The sequence below is a fragment of the Heterodontus francisci genome, chromosome 5 (genome assembly GCF_036365525.1).
Source record: "Heterodontus francisci isolate sHetFra1 chromosome 5, sHetFra1.hap1, whole genome shotgun sequence".
NCBI lineage: Eukaryota > Metazoa > Chordata > Chondrichthyes > Heterodontiformes > Heterodontidae > Heterodontus > Heterodontus francisci.
The window spans coordinates 186,828,042-186,846,702 of NC_090375.1; the positions used below are offsets into that span (position 1 = coordinate 186,828,042).

The 18,661-nt window shown below is 42.0% G+C and overlaps 1 protein-coding gene across 2 annotated transcripts in view; it reads right to left on the bottom strand.

Annotated features, from left to right (window-relative positions):
• Window positions 1-358: 358 nt before the first annotated feature.
• ctdp1 (CTD (carboxy-terminal domain, RNA polymerase II, polypeptide A) phosphatase, subunit 1) overlaps window positions 359-18,661 on the bottom strand; it is a 331,549-nt gene continuing 313,246 nt past the window's right edge. For both annotated transcript variants that reach the window (XM_068032467.1, XM_068032465.1), the window contains exon 13: window positions 359-1,315. In XM_068032467.1, coding sequence (XP_067888568.1) covers window positions 1,180-1,315 — 136 coding nt within the window. In that variant the 3' untranslated portion in view covers window positions 359-1,179. The remainder of the gene's footprint in view (window positions 1,316-18,661) is intronic.

Here is an 18,661-nt window from a genome sequence, read left to right on the forward strand (position 1 = left end):
ATACCGCAAAGAAAACCGGGAAAATTCTGCATCTTAGTTGGGTAATTGCATTTAAGGGGAAGCTAGATAAGTACCTGAGGGAGTAAGGAATAGAAGGAGATGAGTCGGGTGGGAGGAGGCTCGTGTGGAACATAATCACCAATATGGACCTGTTGGGCCAGGTGGCCGATTTCTAGGCTGTAAATTCAGTGTAATTCTAACTGTTAATCAGAACTGTTGGAATTAAAACAAAATAACATAGAAGATAGCAACTTGGGTCATTTTAATACATTAAAGATGCTATATAAAGGCAAGTTTCGTTGTTATTTATTGAATCAGTGCAGTGGTGCTAGAAAGAAAAAGTCACCTGCACAACATGTACAAAATAATTTTTTAAATCTTTATTTAATGAAAGAAATTTTCAGTGTGTCAAATATGAAATTGGATATACAAAAACTTTACATCAGTCCTGCAAACAAGGAAAAATAAAATCCTTAACTAGGAAATCCTATGGTTACTTTTCTGCACGAAAGAGAAAATGGATGAGGAGGGGAAAAAAGGCTTATGGCAGTTTGGGATTGCACAGCACTCTGTGCAAAGATCCCTAGTTACACAGAAGTTTAGAATTAAAAATCTACACAATGTTCTTCTGAAGAACCCAACTAGTCTGCAACACAACTTTGCTTTAAAACCATGAAATGCAACAAACTAATCACTGTATCCCGAGTCCCCACCCTTCCCAGAAAACTCTATCAGTCATGTCCACAGTAATGCCCCTTCATAAAAGGGTCAATGAAGAATTTACTTGATGTTAACAGATCACAAAGTTTTTGCTCTCGTCCAGTGGTCAACAAGTGTTCCTCACTGCCGTGATGATCCCCATTCTTTGGCTTGGCACACCAATCTACTGTAATACTACTACATTCCAGAAATGGCCCCAAGCCCCCCACTTCCCTCCCCACCCAGCCCCCCCCCCCAAACCCCACCCCACCCCCACATTTTTACATTTAAAACAAGAAAAAAAACAGGAATTTTGTTCCCTTGTGAAAAGAATGCTCGCAAGAGGTTTCATTTGGAAATATGGTTACTGATTCTAGCATAATGATCCTACAGATTGGCAATAAATTTACAACATTCCAGGGTCTTCTGTTAAAAGTCTGAGATCTGTTACATGAAGTAAACTGTTTTTGAACATCTGCGTCAAATGAAGTCATTCAGCTCAGCTTCAAGTGCTGCGGCCATCTCGTCAGCTTCCGAGCTGCTGTCGTCTTCGTTGCTGGAGAGCTTGCTGGAATCGCTGCCTGCTCCATCATCTTCCAGCTTTCGCTTGTGCCCCCTTCAATAACAGAAAACAGGAAACATTACTTCTTCCATATTTTACATTGAGCCTTCGAAAATTGAGAGAAATATGAATAGGCAGAAAGTGAATACTGGCTTCGCATCAACAAGGTCAAAGAGCGTCAGGGTAATCAGCATCCATTTACTCTGATATACCTATCTTTATTCATACAGGTTAAATGTAATGTCTTAATTACTGCTTAATAAAGGGGTAAAATTGCTTTGTCAAAGAGATTGCAGCGGAGTAATCAGGAGAGGCCAATAATTGACACAAGTCAAAATTAACCAACCAGTTCACTTCAAGAGTGTGGGCAAGAGGGACAGACCACGACCATGCAACTCATGAGTTATTCCTGAAAGCATACAGTTATAAAAGTCTTGGTCATGAGAAAGCACTGAATTTTTAAAAATCATTTTCTATTGTAAATTTCATCAGTAACACTGGTAGAAAGTAATTCCATTTCTTTATTCCATCCTTCACTCCGGGACCTATTTCAGCACAGATGGTGCTTTAATACTTTGCATTAGCTGCGCAATGCTGTTTATTGGCCACAGTAATCCCCACAGCACTGAAACAAACTCATCTAAAGGATCAGTCTGAAACATGCTCCAATACCAGTACAAAAATATACTTGGGGAAAATTGTTCACTCAGATAATGCGCCATATTACCAGCTAAGCACTAATTTGCCAACTGTTGAAATGGCAGAAGCACAAATGGTGCTTTTATTTCAAATAACAAGTCTATACTTTGTAATATTACTGCTACAAAAAAAATCAGATAAGCCAACATGAAGTACAGACAACACATATATTAAATGGCAAAACAAACAGACAAATGGAAAAAAAAAGCAACCGAGCGATAAAATAGTTCCCCTGCATTTCACTGCAATGTGCAGGAAAACTGAGATTTCTCATAGCCTAATTATTTTTTTCATTCCTGACCCGCTTTCTAGTTTAAAGGGACTGCTTAGTTAGTCTAGTACGATCAGACTTTACCGATACTGACAATGGATGAATCACTTATGAAACTATTAACATGTACAAATGTTCAAACAGCTGCCAGATTGACAATAAATTTCTGCCTCTTCTGTCAAATCAGCTTCTCTGGTCTTTTAGCTTATGCCATTTAGGGAAGAGGCTGAGGGCGGGAACAGAAAACTGCTCCTGCTGTTAATTGACACATCAGAACGGCAATAATAAAGTTAATCAAAATCAACTTTTGAAGTGGAATTGCAGCACACCTCCTCTGTACTAAATCTGTTAGCCCTTTCCCCTGGAGGTGGAAACTTTGCCTTGGGTCATAAAAAGGATTCACACTATACCGAGAGATATAGACCTAACATATTTGCAATAATATTATTGAAATTTTCATCATTGATGTTAAGTGTTCTCCACACACCACCTATACAATTACCAACATTGTTTCTAGTGGGTTGTTTGCCTCCAGGGAAATTCTTACACGTTTACATCAATCCAGCAACACCTAGGCTAGTCTATTTAAAAAAAAATTGTGCACGCACTGTGATGCTGAGAGCATTATAATAGTACAGGAGTAACTTCACTGCTGATCAAAATGAACACTTCATAAATTTATTTTGTAAGATAAAGTCTTTGCATGTTACACAAATGCTGTAAATACATCATGGAAAGTAGAGCAACAAAAATGATTGGAAATAAGGGTAAAGGAAGAACAAACTTACTTGCCTCTTAAACAAGGCGGTTATGTGATATTTTGCTTCAGTGTTTGAGTAGTATTACATTAATGGTCAAAGCCCTGTCATGTTTAACCTGCAGTGGGATCACAGCAAAACCTCAAAGAGCACACGCCATGTCCCAGACTAACCCTTCAGCAAAGTCACACACCTCCTGACTCCCCAAAGGCACAAGTCAGGAGTGTGATGGAATACTCTCCACTTGCCTGGATGGGTGCAGCTCCAACAACACTCAAGAAGCTCGACACCATCCAGGACAAAGCAGCCCACTTGATTGGCACACCATCTACAAACATTCACTCCCTCCACCACCGACGCACAGTAGCAGCAGTGTGTACCATCTACAAGATGCACTGTAGCAATGCACCAAGGCTCCTTAAACAGCACCTTCCAAACCCGCGACCTCTGCCAACTAGAAGGACAAGGGCAGCAAATACTTGGGAACACCACCACCTGCAAGTTCCCCTCCAAGTCACACACCATCCTGACTTGGAACTATATCGCCGTTCCTTCACTGTCGCTGGGTCAAAATCCTGTAACTCCCTTCCTAACAGCACTGTGGGTCTACCTACCCCAAATGGACTGCAGCGGTTCAAGAAGGCAGCTCACCACCACTTTCTCAAGGGCAATTAGGGATGGGCAATAAATGCTGGCATAGCCAGTGACGCCCACATCCCATGAATGAATTAAAAAAAACCCTTTCACCACCTCTGACTGTCCCAAAGTGCTCCACAGCCAATGAATTACTTTTGAAATGTAATCACTCTTGCAATGCAGGAAACACAGCAACCAATTTGTGACACAAGAGCTCACTAACAGTCGTGAGTTAATGACCAGATAACTTTTTAAAAAAAGTGATGTTGGGTGAGGGATATATATTGGCTCCGACACCAGAGAGATCGCCCCTGCTCTTCTTCGAAACAGTGCCAGGGTTCTTTTATGTCCACTTGAGAGGGCAGGCGAGGCCTCGGTTTAACGTCTCATCTGAAAGACATCACCTCCGACAGCACTAAAAATCTCTGGAGGGGGTTTGAAGCCTCAACCTTCTGACTCAAGAGGCAAGGGTGCTGTCCACTGAGCCATGGTTAACATTACTGGACAACACTATACAAACATGGCTGACATTTTTTGAGCTACTGAAAAGCAAACGGTAATAAAGTCCTTCACTTTATGATGTCTCACACAATATGCACATTTGTTCAACTATATATTTGTTAATGATCATATATAATAATCATTTTAGACAATGTGACTATGTTCATATGTTCTAAGCTATTAAAGAAATTCAGTCGCTGTACAAATCGCAATTATAATTGTAGATGCTATACATAAGAATCATTGCCACCACTGCAACAGGCGTCACTCCTTACCTTGAAAAACAAAAAGGAAACTCTATGGGCTGAACTTTACCAGCCCCTCGGCGTTGCGGGGGCCGGTAAAATTCTGCGGGGAGAGGCCTGCCTCGACCCACAACGTTGAGAAGGGCCAATCAACATAACCTTCTATTGTTTTCTCCCTCATGTGTTTAACTAGCTTTCCCTTAACTACATTTATGCTATTCACCTGCATCACTCCCTGCGGTAGTGAGTTCCACATTCTCACCACTGTCTGGGTAAACAGGTTTCTCTTGAATTTTTTATTGGATTATTAGTGACTATCTAATATTGATGGCCTGTAGTTCTAGTGATAGAAGTGTGTAGCTGCCTTATTTACATGTTCTAAAATGTAGCTGTTTTACATCTTTAATATATAAAATCTGGATATTTAAGGAAGGAACATAGCTGCATTGGGTCCTGTTTCACGGGACTGTGGCCAAATATGTGAATGGCATCTTCCTCTCAGGATAATGACTTGATTTTCAATAATGCAGTTATTGAATCTTCATTTGTCCACAATGGCCCCACTAGAGAACATGATTCCATAGGTGCATTGTTCAGTCTGTAATATACAGGGAAATTAAATGCACCACAATGTTACAATACTTCAATTGCCTGAATTTAGTGCAGACCACGTTCTAATCTCTGAGAATTCCAAGATATTAAGGGAAACAGAGAGGGTAAATAGAGCAAAACTATTTCCATTGGTTGCGGGATCTAGGACTAGAGGGCATAGTCTAAAAATTAGAGCTAGACCGTTCAGGAGTGGATTAGGAAACATTTCTACATGCAAAGGGTGGTAGAAGTTTCGAACTCTCTTCCGCAAACGGCAATTGAGGCTAGATCAATAGTTAATTTAAAATCTGAGATTGACAGATTTTTGCCAACCAGAGGTATTAAGGGATATGGGGCAAAGGCGGGTTTATGGAGTTAGGTCACAGATCAGCCATGATCTAACTGATTGGTGGAACAGACTCGAGGGGCTAAATGGCTCCTCCTCTTCCTATACTCCTGTCTTTTAAGGGATGGGACTTTGACCATCTGAGGCAGAATGCTCATTTCCTTCAAAGCCGGCTTCTTTTAATGCAGACTGGGATTTCTCTGCTGTTTCTCACATGGCACTTCATAAGTATTTCAAAACGACTCAACTAAGGGGCCCCCAACTTCTCTCACATGAAATTACAGCAATGCTTCTCTCAGTTTTTCTACATTTAAAACAGGTTTAGATTTCAAGAATTAACATTTCTAATTCGCAAAGCCACGTTTTTGCCAGTTAATCATTATGTTTTAATGGTGCTATCTTGTATTCATCTTGTTGGCCACGGAGGCAGTACAGCAGATGGAATCTCGACGAAACAGGGTAATCCCTTTTCTGGGTGATGTTCTAGAGAAATGTGCATATGAAAAAGGTAGTTTGGAGTCTAAATGTGTCCGGACTGCATCCCCTGAAATCAATCTACGGGACCCAGAATCAACCTGGATTGCTCCATCCAGGATTTAATATAAAAGGCATATAACATTTCAATACAGGAAACTTCCTTATAACAAGAACTGAATAGAACACTGAAATATACTACAACTGGACATCAGAAAAGATTTTTTAAAAGTACGGTGAGAATATTAATCTGTCAAATCATTTTCAGGTCGGACATTGAATCACAAACATCAGCGAAAAATAAATGGTTCAATAAATCAAATTTCACATTGACACCAGCATTCATCTCAGTATTTAGTCAACGTATCGAACAGGTTTTTTTTTTACATCTACTGACTTCTTTTTGGCAACGTATCAGTACATGAAGAATTTTTGCATTTGGCAGATCAGTGAAAAAAATATTCTGGATTGGGCTCTCTTCCTAGATATTCAAGAATAACACCCCCCCCCCACCCCACCCCTTTTTCTTTGCAGTCTTCCGTAAACCTTTCTCAGCAAAGATGCTGGGCTCCGAGGCCTACCTTCACACCTGTACCTCTACGACTACAGATTTACAAAGAGCTGACTCAGAGTTACCCAAAAGGTAACTGGGCTGACTAGTGCTCTAACTTACCCCATCCCTCCCATGTGCGCTTCAGTGGAGAAAGAGGTGAAGAACATACTGGGTCCACTGTGCGCCCCCTCATGTGGCAGGAAGACTCACACAAGAGTAATTGTACACTCTGAAATCCTACCACTGGAAAATGCTTTGCTACTTTAAAGCTCCCAATCCACCAGGTTCTAATATTACACTCAGAGTTAGTTGAATACTCCCAAGTACATGAAAAGACTCACCCTGCCAGCAGAATTTTGTATCAACATGCCACAGATTTTGAATGCTTTTCATTATTATGGACAATGAGCACTGCCTTAATCCTTCAGGAAATGAAACACAAAATAACTAATTTATGTAGCTTCTCATGTCTTAAATTGTCAGCATGTATTTCATAGCCGTGCATTTTAGCGCACTATTTCCGTCAGCTTTTTAAAGCACATTAGGTTTGCCTTTATTTTCCTATTGTTGGAGGCAATTTTCCAAAATATTTGATCATAGAGGTTAAACTTACATGAATAGATTTGATTCTTCTTCAAAGTAATAGTGAAACTATGAATGGGGGCACATTCACTGAAAATATTAGAGATTACATTTACCAGGAAGACAATTAACTACAAACTGTATGAGTGACAGTTAATGGATCGTGACTGGGGGCTAGTGTACTAAAAACGAGACACCTAGAGCAATGTTGCCAAGTTACTTTATTTTCATAACTCGCAAAATATGTTGCAGCCAAGTTGTTATGCGACAGGAATATTTTGTGTGCACACTGATACCACACAAAAAACATAAGCTACTGTGGTCCATTATGAGATTGAAACCAATATCATCACCCTCTATAAAAACAAAGGTGACCGCGATGACTGCAACAACTACCGTGGAATCTCCCTGCTCAGCATAGTGGGGAAAGTCTTTGCTCGAGTCGCTCTGAACAGGCTCCAGAAGCTGGCCGAGCGCGTCTACCCTGAGGCACAGTGTGGCTTTCATGCAGAGAGATCAACCGTTGACATGCTGTTCTCCCTTCGTCAGATACAGGAGAAATGCCGTGAACAACAGATGCACCTCTACATTGCTTTAATTGATCTCACCAAAGCCTTTGACCTCGTCAGCAGACGTGGTCTCTTCAGACTACTAGAAAAGATTGGATGCCCACCAAAGCTACTAAGTATCATCACCTCATTCCATGACAATATGAAAGGCACAATTCAACATGGTGGCTCCTCATCAGAGCCCTTTCCTATCCTGAGTGGCGTGAAACAGGGCTGTGTTCTCGCACCCACACTTTTTGGGATTTTCTTCTCCCTGCTGCTTTCACATGCGTTCAAGTCCTCTGAAGAAGGAATTTTCCTCCACACAAGATCAGGGGGCAGGTTGGTCAACCTTGCCTGTCTAAGAGCCAAGTCCAAAGTACGGAAAGTCCTCATCAGGGAACTCCTCTTTGCTGACGATGCTGCTTTAACATCTCACACTGAAGAGTGCCTGCAGAGTCTCATCGACAGGTTTGCGGCTGCCTGCAATGAATTTGGCCTAACCATCAGCTTCAAGAAAACGAACATCATGGGGCAGGACGTCAGAAATGCTCCATCCATCAATATTGGCGACCACGCTCTGGAAGTGGTTCAAGAGTTCACCTACCTAGGCTCAACTATCACCAGTAACCTGTCTCTAGATGCAGAAATCAACACGCGCACGGAAAAGGCTTTCACTGCTATGTCCAGACTGGCCAAGAGAGTGTGGGAAAATGGCGCACTGACACGGAACACAAAAGTCCGAGTGTATCAAGCCTGTGTCCTCAGTACCTTGCTCTATGGCAGCGAGGCCTGGACAACGTATGTCAGCCAAGAGCGACGTCTCAATTCATTCCATCTTCGCTGCCTCCGGAGAATACTTGGCATCAGGTGGCAGGACCGTATCTCCAACACAGAAGTCCTCGAGGCGGCCAACATCCCCAGCTTATACACACTACTGAGTCAGCGGCGCTTGAGATGGCTTGGCCATGTGAGCCGCATGGAAGATGACAGGATCCCCAAAGACACATTGTACAGTGAGCTCGCCACTGGTATCAGACCCACCGGCCGTCCATGTCTCTGCTTTAAAGACGTCTGCAAACGCGACATGAAATCCTGTGACATTGATCACAAGTCGTGGGAGTCAGTTGCCAGCGTTCGCCAGAGCTGGCGGGCAGCCATAAAGGCGGGGCTAAAGTGTGGCGAGTCGAAGAGACTTAGTAGTTGGCAGGAAAAAAGACAGAGGCGCAAGGGGAGAGCCAACTGTGCAACAGCCCCAACAAACAAATTTTTCTGCAGCACCTGTGGAAGAGCCTGTCACTCTAGAATAGGCCTTTATAGCCACTCCAGGCGCTGCTCCACACACCACTGGCCACCTCCAGGCGCTTACCCATTGTCTCTCGAGATAAGGAGGCCAAAGAGACTGTAGTCCAGCCAACAATTTTCAGTGGGCCATTGAAGCACTCAGTAAGTGGGTAATTTCCTATTTCGATGATTTGTGTTACACCTAGCTACGTCTAGGGGTGGCATTAAAATAGACATGTTTCCTGCCCATTATTTGCTTGGTTTTCAACACCTCCAGGCACCACACACCTCAGACAATGAACAGGTGGCTTTCTCTCAGGCTGTGTCAATACCATTGTTGTGGAGTAACACTCCACTTGAAGGCGTGCAATTGGGGCTCAATATGACTCCAAGACAAGGGAAGCTGCTGCTGCTCGATGCCTCCCTCATACAGCTGAGATCAGAAACAGATTGTGTGAGGAGGAAACCTGGGTCCCTTCATTCTAGGTCACACTGAGTTAGCACTTCAATGTGATTCATCACCCCTCAATTGCCGGTCTTCTCAGAGAATAGTTACTGAATATTTCTCATCACTGAACCAGGTATCATGTAAGACAATGAGGCAATAATGTTATTGTTTATCATCAGTGAAGCTGATTGGCCAAACACAATAATGCATAACATGAGTAGCACTTAGAAATGTGGTAAGCGTGTTGCAATAATGTAATCAGCATGAAATCTAACACCGTCAAGTATTTATTAAACAACATTTGGATTTGGGTCTTTTGAGAAACTGGCTAGCAGAGACCAAACGTAGACAAATGTACAATAACTGGTATGCAAACAAGATGAGGACACTGAATGAAAGAATGACAATCTAAATCGAGAATGGAACCAAAATTATTGCAGACAAATGATTGATGCCATCAGACTAGTGCATAGCAAATAAAGTACTGGGTTCAGTACTGGTCCTGAACTACTGGAATAATAGTTCGGTCCTTGAGAAGGTGTGGCAAATGATAAGAATGGTATACAATGCCAAGAACGCAAGTTATGAGGAAAGGCTAAGGAGGCTGGGCTTGTTAATATTAGAAAGGTCACATTGACCTCACTGAAGTTTTTATCATTTCTGAAGGGATTGAAAAAGCCGATGCAGACAAATTGCTCATATTGCCAAAGGTTTCAAAGAGTAGAGAGCGTTACTTAAAAATTAGGTGTAAATGGGCAATTTAGGAAGAACTACTTCACTTAAAGGGTTGAAATGGACTTTGAAGCAAGCAACATAAATGGATTCAAGAGACAATAAGACATGTTTTCTGGAAAAGGAGGTGGTAGGCGACTTTGGTGAGAAGGCAGGAAGGCGGGTGGTTGACATGCTGAATAACCCTTTCCTCTTCGAAAGGTAACCTTCACTCAACCAACCACCAATGTCATCCTACACTGGCTCCTGGAGGTGCATAGGAGTGGGTGAAGGAGATTTGTGCTTTAAATTTCTCTCACTTCCCTATGGGAAGCACCTAGGCTCCACTCAGTACTTCTCTCTGCACCATAGCTACGAGTGATAAACCAGTGTAACAACAACAGTTGGTGTGAATTCCATCCCATCACCCTGCAGTGTTATACCGAAGAGTTTCAATGCACAAAACTTGGCATAAAGGGCACTCAATGTTCTGAAGCAGTGGGCTGGCTCCACGCGCCAGTACTAATGAACGGGCTATGCATGATTAAATCACTGTTGAGTCTGGCAGAATCACGAGTTGCATAATATTGATGAATTACTCATATTTAAAACACATTTCCCCTTTGTTTTTGAAATGAATTTTACTCATTACTTTCCTGCATTAATGCACCTCAGGAGATTAGCATCCACTGGGACATTATATTCACTTTAATGGAGGCGACTAAATAATTTGTTCCCATCGCTGTAAAGTAAATGTGCAGTGCTAAATGCTTTTTAGATAGAACAGCTTATCACACAAATTTTTAACAGCTGTACAAATCAATACAAATATTTTACAGAACAATTGTAGAATAACATAACATTAAGATTTACATTTATAGCCTAGCGCTAGTGGCCGTTCACAATAAATTCTGTAGCTGGATCTGTGTACCTTTAACTATGGAATATAAAAGTTTCATGCACAGTTTCTCAGAGGAGATATTTAAGTTAACAATGTAGCACTGCCAATGAAATACTTAAGTTGATTACCTCTGAATAAATTCCAATAGATATAAATTTGTCACATGGCACAATCTGGAATAAAAATACGCAACCAGAGGCAAGTTGCAGCACAACTTACTGCTTCCGAGAGTCCAGCACAGGCACGATGGGCCAAATGGCCACTTTTGTGCTGTATCATTCTATGAAACATAAGCAGTTTATTAAGGGGTCAAGGCAAAACTGATTAAATACAGTGATTTCAAATCCTGATTAATGGCAACATTACGGTCAAAACCAGAATTAAACAAGGACAGGACGTAACCGGCATCCTAAGGAAACATTTTAACCTCAGTTCACAAAAGCTGCAATGGCACCACCATAGCATAGTGTCAGCTAAGTAACTTTTTAATGTATTTGTTTCTTGTTGTGCCAGACCGGTCCTGTTTACATTGCGTATTGCATTTAGCAATGATGGGGAGTTATGTGCAATTTGCAACCAGGCTGGCTAGGACCTTTCCCAATGTTACAGGGAGGTGTGTGCACATTGCAGGCTAACTGTTGAATGGAGCACTGCATCATCTGAGCTACTGACCTTGAGATGAAATGTTAAACTGAGATCTAAAAGATTCTGCGACACTATTTGAGTAAGGACGGGTGTGCACTCGCCAAGATTCCTTCCTCAAGCAATGGTACCAGAACAATTCAACTGGTCATTTATCTAACTTGTTGCAAGCATGATCTTAATATGCACGAATCGACTGGCGCACTTGTTTAAAAAAAAACTTGAACACCCCTCAGAAAGTAATCCATTGGTTGCCAAGTTCTTTGGGGCATGGTGAGAATGTGAAAAGTGCTATATAAATGAACAAAGAGATCAAATGCCCAAAGCCAGTCCATAAGCTGAAGTGGTGAGAATGTGGAATTCACTACCACAGGGAGTGGTTGAGGCAAATAGCACAGATGAATTTGAGAGTAAGCTGGATATGTGTAGCTGAGGGAGAAAGAAAAATAAGCATACATTGATACGAGACAAACGAAATAGAGTGGCTGGAGCAAAAACACTGGCATAGACCATTTGAACAGAATGGCCTGTTTCTGTACTGTAAAATTCAATGTATTAATTGCAAACCAACATCAAACATCGCTGGCTCAAAATGTTTATTTTGTTGCTGCTGCTTGATTGAGGCAGTTAGACACAGTCCCCGTTCTAGAATGCTCCAACAAAAGTATTTGGCATGCCATACTAAAGGGTTGTGTTGGAACATTTGCTCCCACAGCCAAATCTAACGTATAAGGCAGGTGGAAGAATACATTTCTTAACACAACTGAATAAATTTTACAATGTTTGCAGAAAGCAGCGGTGAGTTCAAGACATAGACAAATGCAGCAGTGGAGAATGAAAAATATGTAAAATATCAGTGTTACGACCAGCTGAGAAAGGGGTCTAGGGTTCCCTCTCAGCCTTCACCTGGTCTTACCATAACAGGGTTTAATTTTAAACACACCGTGTTTTTTTTTTAGCTCCCCCTTAGTGAATCATTGTTCACTAACTTCCAATTATAAGGCAAAGAAACTAGTTCAAACAGGTTTTCTTAGGTTTAAAGAAAAAAAGGTTGAACCTTATTAAACTCAAACTCTAAGTCAGTTAAGGCCTATGGATAGGCGACGCACCCACGCTAGGATGCAGATAGAGACAGAGAAGAAATAAAGTGGAAAAGTTTGAGGCAATATCTGAAGATGGTTTTGGTTATTGTTCGTTGAACTCACTGTAGAGTCCTTGATTGTAGGTAGGTCTTGCTTTTCGTTGGGGCCCCAGTATTCTTCTTAAACCTTGTTCGATGTAGGAGACTTTTCTCTCTTGCGGTTCATGTGGCCTCAGTGGGTCCAGAGGCTTGTGAGAAAGAGATGGGAGCAGACAGGAGAGATCTTCTTAGTCCAGGAGCAAACAGTCTTTCAAGTTTAAGTTCTTTGTACAATTCAGAAAAACCCAGGTTGCCAAGCAGGTTAGTCATGTGACTAGCTGGTCTGACCAGGTTTGTTTGTGGATTCTCCTGTCTTAGCTAATGCTGGAATGTCTCTTCTCACACACGATACCTGGTACTCAAAGTCCATTGTGGGCTAAGTTGGAGGAGGAATAGTCCCTTTGTCCCTCCAAGCACTGTCTGTTAGTTTGCAAATTTTTTTTTCCAGTCACGGCTGATCTGTTTAACAAGTCATTTCCTCGCTCCAGCAACAGTTTAAAATCAATGCTCATATGACAAAATTAATATGCATCATTCTTGGCAGGTGGGGGGTCTGCATGACAATCAGATTATTACATTGCACACTTGGCTAAATCATTCCTTTGCTGCCATTGTTCTTATTGGTCCAGATTTTGCACCCTGTTAATCAAACTTTTCTCCTCACTCTTCAGCTCAAAATGGATTTGCCCTTCAAGTTGGTGGAAGTGTGAGCTGATATGAGGACAATGAGGCATCTGGGACCTTGCCAAACAAAGGGACCAACAATCTATCATCCTAAACCAATGAGATTTAAACATTGAGAACGAGACAGAGAAATAACGGAGAATAGGATGAATTACAGTCAAATCAGGTAACTTGCTGTTAGCTTGGCAGCAAAACATGGGACAACACGCTATCGTCCCCGTTTGTAAATAAGCAGAAAGGCTGCAAAGAACATGTAATTCGCTCTTGCCTAAACCTTTGAAGTTTCCTTGTTACCTTGTAAGACAAGAATTTCACAGTTACAGAAGCTTAAAAACCAGGTTTGTAAAAACAATCTGCTGGACTGGAAATCTGATGAAGACTGGGAATTCCCCTAGCCAGAAGTGTGTTTTAAATACAAATGCCATACTTAAAATTTACCAAAAATTGTACTGTTAAATGGCTAATCAGAGCAAAGCTCAGAATTAAATTATTCAAACCCACTGTGTTAGAACAACATTCTATGAGCTGCTGCACTGTAACAAATAACTTAGTAATAATTTTAAAGTACTTGACTGTTCAGTGCTTAATAAACATTTGATTAATTAACTATGATTTGCAAATTTAGACTGTAAATGGTTAATATCTACCTGAGTAAATTAAGCTATAGAATGCAAATAATCATTGATTAACCTGCATTTAATAGCTTCAGTACTAAATAAATAGACCATGGGATTAAACTAAACTGGCTAAATGTTCTACCCCCTGTACAAACACAGAAGATTCACAATACTAAAAAAGATACTTTATGAGTCAAACCAGCAGCATAATTTAAGTTAAGTATGAATGCATGTTGTGATGGAACTCAAAATACAGAATTCAAAACTCAGGAGTAAAATTTCTCATCTCAAACAAGCTATGACTGAACAATATGAGAGAATATAACTAGGACTGGGAATATAACAAGGAAGATACTATTAGGAGGATATCATGATAGAATGAGATGAAGGAAGGTGGGATGAAGCTTGTGTAGAGCAATAACACTGGCAGAGACCTGTTGGGCCGAATGGCCTGTTTCTATGCTGTAAAATTTGATGTAAAGAATTTTCAGGGTTATTGTTGTTTGAATGTAGCTTGTAACTGAAGGATTTTCACAAAGGCTTTTTTGTTAATGGGCTTGTGATTCTGGAAATCACAAATATCACTGTCAAAAAATGAGTTCTAAAACTCCTTTAGTATAATATATCTTTAGTATGATACTATTAAACAATGCTTTGACTAATTCATCACACTTTTTCTCCTTGACAGCATTAAAAGAGTTTTTAAATGCCTTGATAATTATTAAAGCAGATTACTAAAAATAAAATCAGGCATAGAGTTGGAAGTCAGGAGTGTGATGAAATACTCTCCACTTGCCTGGATGGGTGCAGCTCCAACAACACGCAAGAAACTCAACACCATCCAGGACAAAGCAGCCCGCTTGATTGGCACCCCATCCACCACCTTCAACATTCACTCCCTTCACCACCAATGCACAGTGGCAGCAATGTGTGCCATCTACAAAATGCACTGCAGTAACTCACCAAGACTCCTTTGACAGCATCTTCCAAACCTGCGATCTTTACCACCCAGAAGGACAAGGGCAGCAGATGCATGGGAACACCACCATCTGCAAGTTCCCATCCGCAGCTGCTATCCTGGGCCTCCTGCAGTACCAGCAGTGGCCACTATTCCTGTTGGTGCTGCTGGGACTGCTGAGCTGCCGGCCCTCTGATTGGCCAACAGCACTTGGGGTGGAATCTTGTCCCTTAAAGGAGACGGCATCCCCAACGGCGGGCAGCTAATTGCCTTCCAGCCCACTGCCGGGACCCCTACCACCGAAATAAAATCCAACCCTGCGTGTCTCTTGACGATTCATCAATCTGATTGGTTGAGGAGCATGGCTGTTGCTTCCCCTGCTCATTCACACCAAAGATCCCCTGTAGAGGGCGCTGCACTGGATCCAACTGATGACAAGAAGTTGCTGCTTCAAAGCTTGTGAAAAGCCAGTGAGCAGCTGTCAGTGTAATAAACAGTAAGCACCATTCCTCCGCTACTGACCACAACATCTACTGCTGGGTTAACACCTTTGTGTAATAGCAAGGAAACAAAATAATTTGCACTTATGTAGCAACCGTTCACATCCTCAAGATGTCCCTAAGTGCTTCATGACCAACTAATTACTTTGTTTGAACAGTGGTGACTGTAATGTAGCCAAACGCAGTCATCAATTTGCACGGATCAAGGTTCCACATAGTGAGATAAATGGCCAGTAATTTTATTTTAAGTGGTGCTGATTGAGGGAGGGATGAACAAGGCCACGACAGCTCTCTGCTCCTCTTCAAACAGTGCCCTACTCTTTTACATCCACCTGAACAGGGGCCTTAACTTAGCATTTCATCAGATATGGGACACCTCTGGCAACAGTGTGTTGCTGGAGATGAACTGCTGAAGTCCTGCAGTTAGACTTGAACCAGCTACCTTCTGATGCAGAGCTCAGAGGGCTACTACTCAGCAATAAACATCTGTACTAATAACAGGCAGTTTTTTCTTGTCTGCACTGTTCTGATTGGTTGGTGGGTTGATATGGTGGGCAGAGCCTGCGCATGCGGAGGCAGGTGGGGCGTGTGGAGGACTGGAGGGCATAACACACGTGTGGCTGCCAACGGTTGGTGGGGATGGGATGGAGGTTGGTGGAGAAAAAGAACAGCGGAAGGTAAGGGGTGCCCAACAACAGTTACCCTACCTGGAGGAATTGGTGGTGGTGGTGGGGGGGCCTGGGGGTGGGGAACAGATGGCATGGGAGGAATGGAATGGGTAATGGGGATGGGTTGGCATGGGAGGGATGGAATGGGGATGGGCATGGCATAGGAAGAAGGGGTACGATGGGAGATGGGATGGGGATGATATGAGATGGGTGTAAGGAATGGGTATGGCATGAGAGGGATGGCATGGGAAGGACAGACTGGCATGGGATGGGGATTTAAGTACTGTGGCAATAAAGATACTGTTTTACAGGTCTCTGCTAGTTTGGTAATATTGCATAGCATCATTTTTATGCTATGGTTCTATGTATTCTCTCATTCTGCATTTTAATTTTTTGAAAACATTTTGATGATTTATAGTTTAACATGGCACACACTCAATCCTAAAAAGAGGTACTCTTTTCACAATTCATTTTGCATTCCATAAAGAACTGTCTGCTAAAACTCTGATTGTCTTGAAGCATATAATTGGACACAATGGCTATCACATGATAGGAGGACAGGTCAGCCTCACAAACTTGTCATTTGGAAGAATCATAAAAACAGCAATTTGGAAATTTCACCTTACATAAACAAATAGGTTAATTTATTAATCTTAAAACAGTTTGCAAAGCAGCTTATATTTTTGTTTTGCGCATAATAGCTAAAATCGAGGGGAAAATGCTGGAAATGCACAGTAGGTTGACGAGCATCTGGAAGAAACATGGGTGTGACACTCCATCCAAATTTTACATCTGACTCTAATACTGCAAATGTATTGTCTGGCCGCTAATTTAAAAAAAATTCTGAACTATATCTTTTTCAAGAAGAGCACCTGAGTTGTGACCGATATTATAGAGATGTATTACTGTTTAAGGAAATTTGCAAACATTGATGAGAGGAAATGCAAAGATTTCTGAGCAATATACTATCCAAATATTGAGAGGCTGTTTCCCCAGGTTCCAGAGTCTCGAACTAGGGATCATAGTCTCAGGATAACAAGGTTGGCCATTTTGGACTAAGACGAGGAGAAATTTCTTCGGTCAGCGGGTTGCGAATCTTTGGAATTCTCTATCCCAGGTGTCCCAGAGGGCTGCGGATGCTCAGTTGATTATACTCAAGACTGAGATGAACAGATTTGAGGACACTAAGGAAATCAAGGAATATGGGAATAGGGCAGGAAAGCAGAGTTGATGTAGAACATCATCCATGATCGTATTGAATGGAGGAGCAGGCTTGAGGGGCTCAATGGCCTACTCCTGCTCCTATTTCTTATGCTCTTATGTGTAGGACATGGCATGAAATTGATGTTCTTGTATTAATAAAATGTCAATTACCCCAGAAAAACAAACTAGAAATAAAGGATAATAGGTTTAACTATTTTTGATGGATAAAAATTCATTTGACTCCTTTACAATATAAGCAAATGTATAGACCAGGCTATTCAAAAGAGGAACTTTGAAAATGAAAATGATATATAACGGGTATAAAACTGCTCTAAAAAATATTTGCTATAGACGTTGCCCATGTCCCTGCAATGTCCTATATTTCTTAAGGATTTGCTGTATTCTGCTTGTTTCTGCCAGGGCTTCACTGCTTTGCATTCATTTATACCGGTTAAGTGATGCAACCAACAATGTCAGAAGAACCGCAATCTCGTTGAAGAGATGTTTCCAATAAACGATGATGTGCACTGCAAGTAACTGAGAATAATTTTGCTTGAATAAAAATAGAAAACGTGGGGAATAGATAGCAGGCGCATCAGTCTCTGTAAATGGAAAGGATGGGGTCAGTTGTAGGGGGCAAAGTGAGGGCAAAATGCACCCACTATGTTTCAGGCTCAAGGTATTTTAACCTCCCAGGCTTCATTTAAATGTTGCTGGCCCACCAATGCAGAGCAGGAAGAAATCAGGAAACCCTTGGCTATAGCGACAGGGAGGGAGCATGGGGAAGTCAAGGGCAGTGTAGATCTGCCACTTTCCTTCTGCGGGCTGGAGGAGCACTCCTGCTGCTAAAGCCACCACAATGGACGGAAGGGTCAGCTTCATTCAATCTTGTTGGAAAGCCAAGGAAGTTTCCCAGACCTGGCACCAGTTAAAATGGCATCAGAGTCCTAGTGACATCACGATTAGCCTTTAGGCATGAAGCCCGAGTCAGACAGGCACCACATCCGCTGCCAAAGCCAGCGACGCTAATATGTAGGATCAGCTGAAACAGGGTGGGAAATGGAGCCCCCCCAAAGCAGCCTGTTTGATTGGCACCCCAGTGAACCCCCTTAAACATTCACTCCCTCCACCACCGACGCACAGTGGCAGCAGTGTGTACCATCTGCAAGATGCACTGCAGCAACTCACCAAGGCTCCTTCAACAGCACCTTCTAAACCCCACGACCTCTACCACCTAGAAAGACAAGGGCAGCAGATGCATGGGAACACCACCAGCTGCAAGTTCCCCTCCAAGTCACACACCATCCTGACTTGTAACTATATCGCCGTTCCTTCACTATCACTGATCAAAATCCTGGAACTCCCTTCCTAACAGCACTGTGGGTGTATCTACCTCCCAT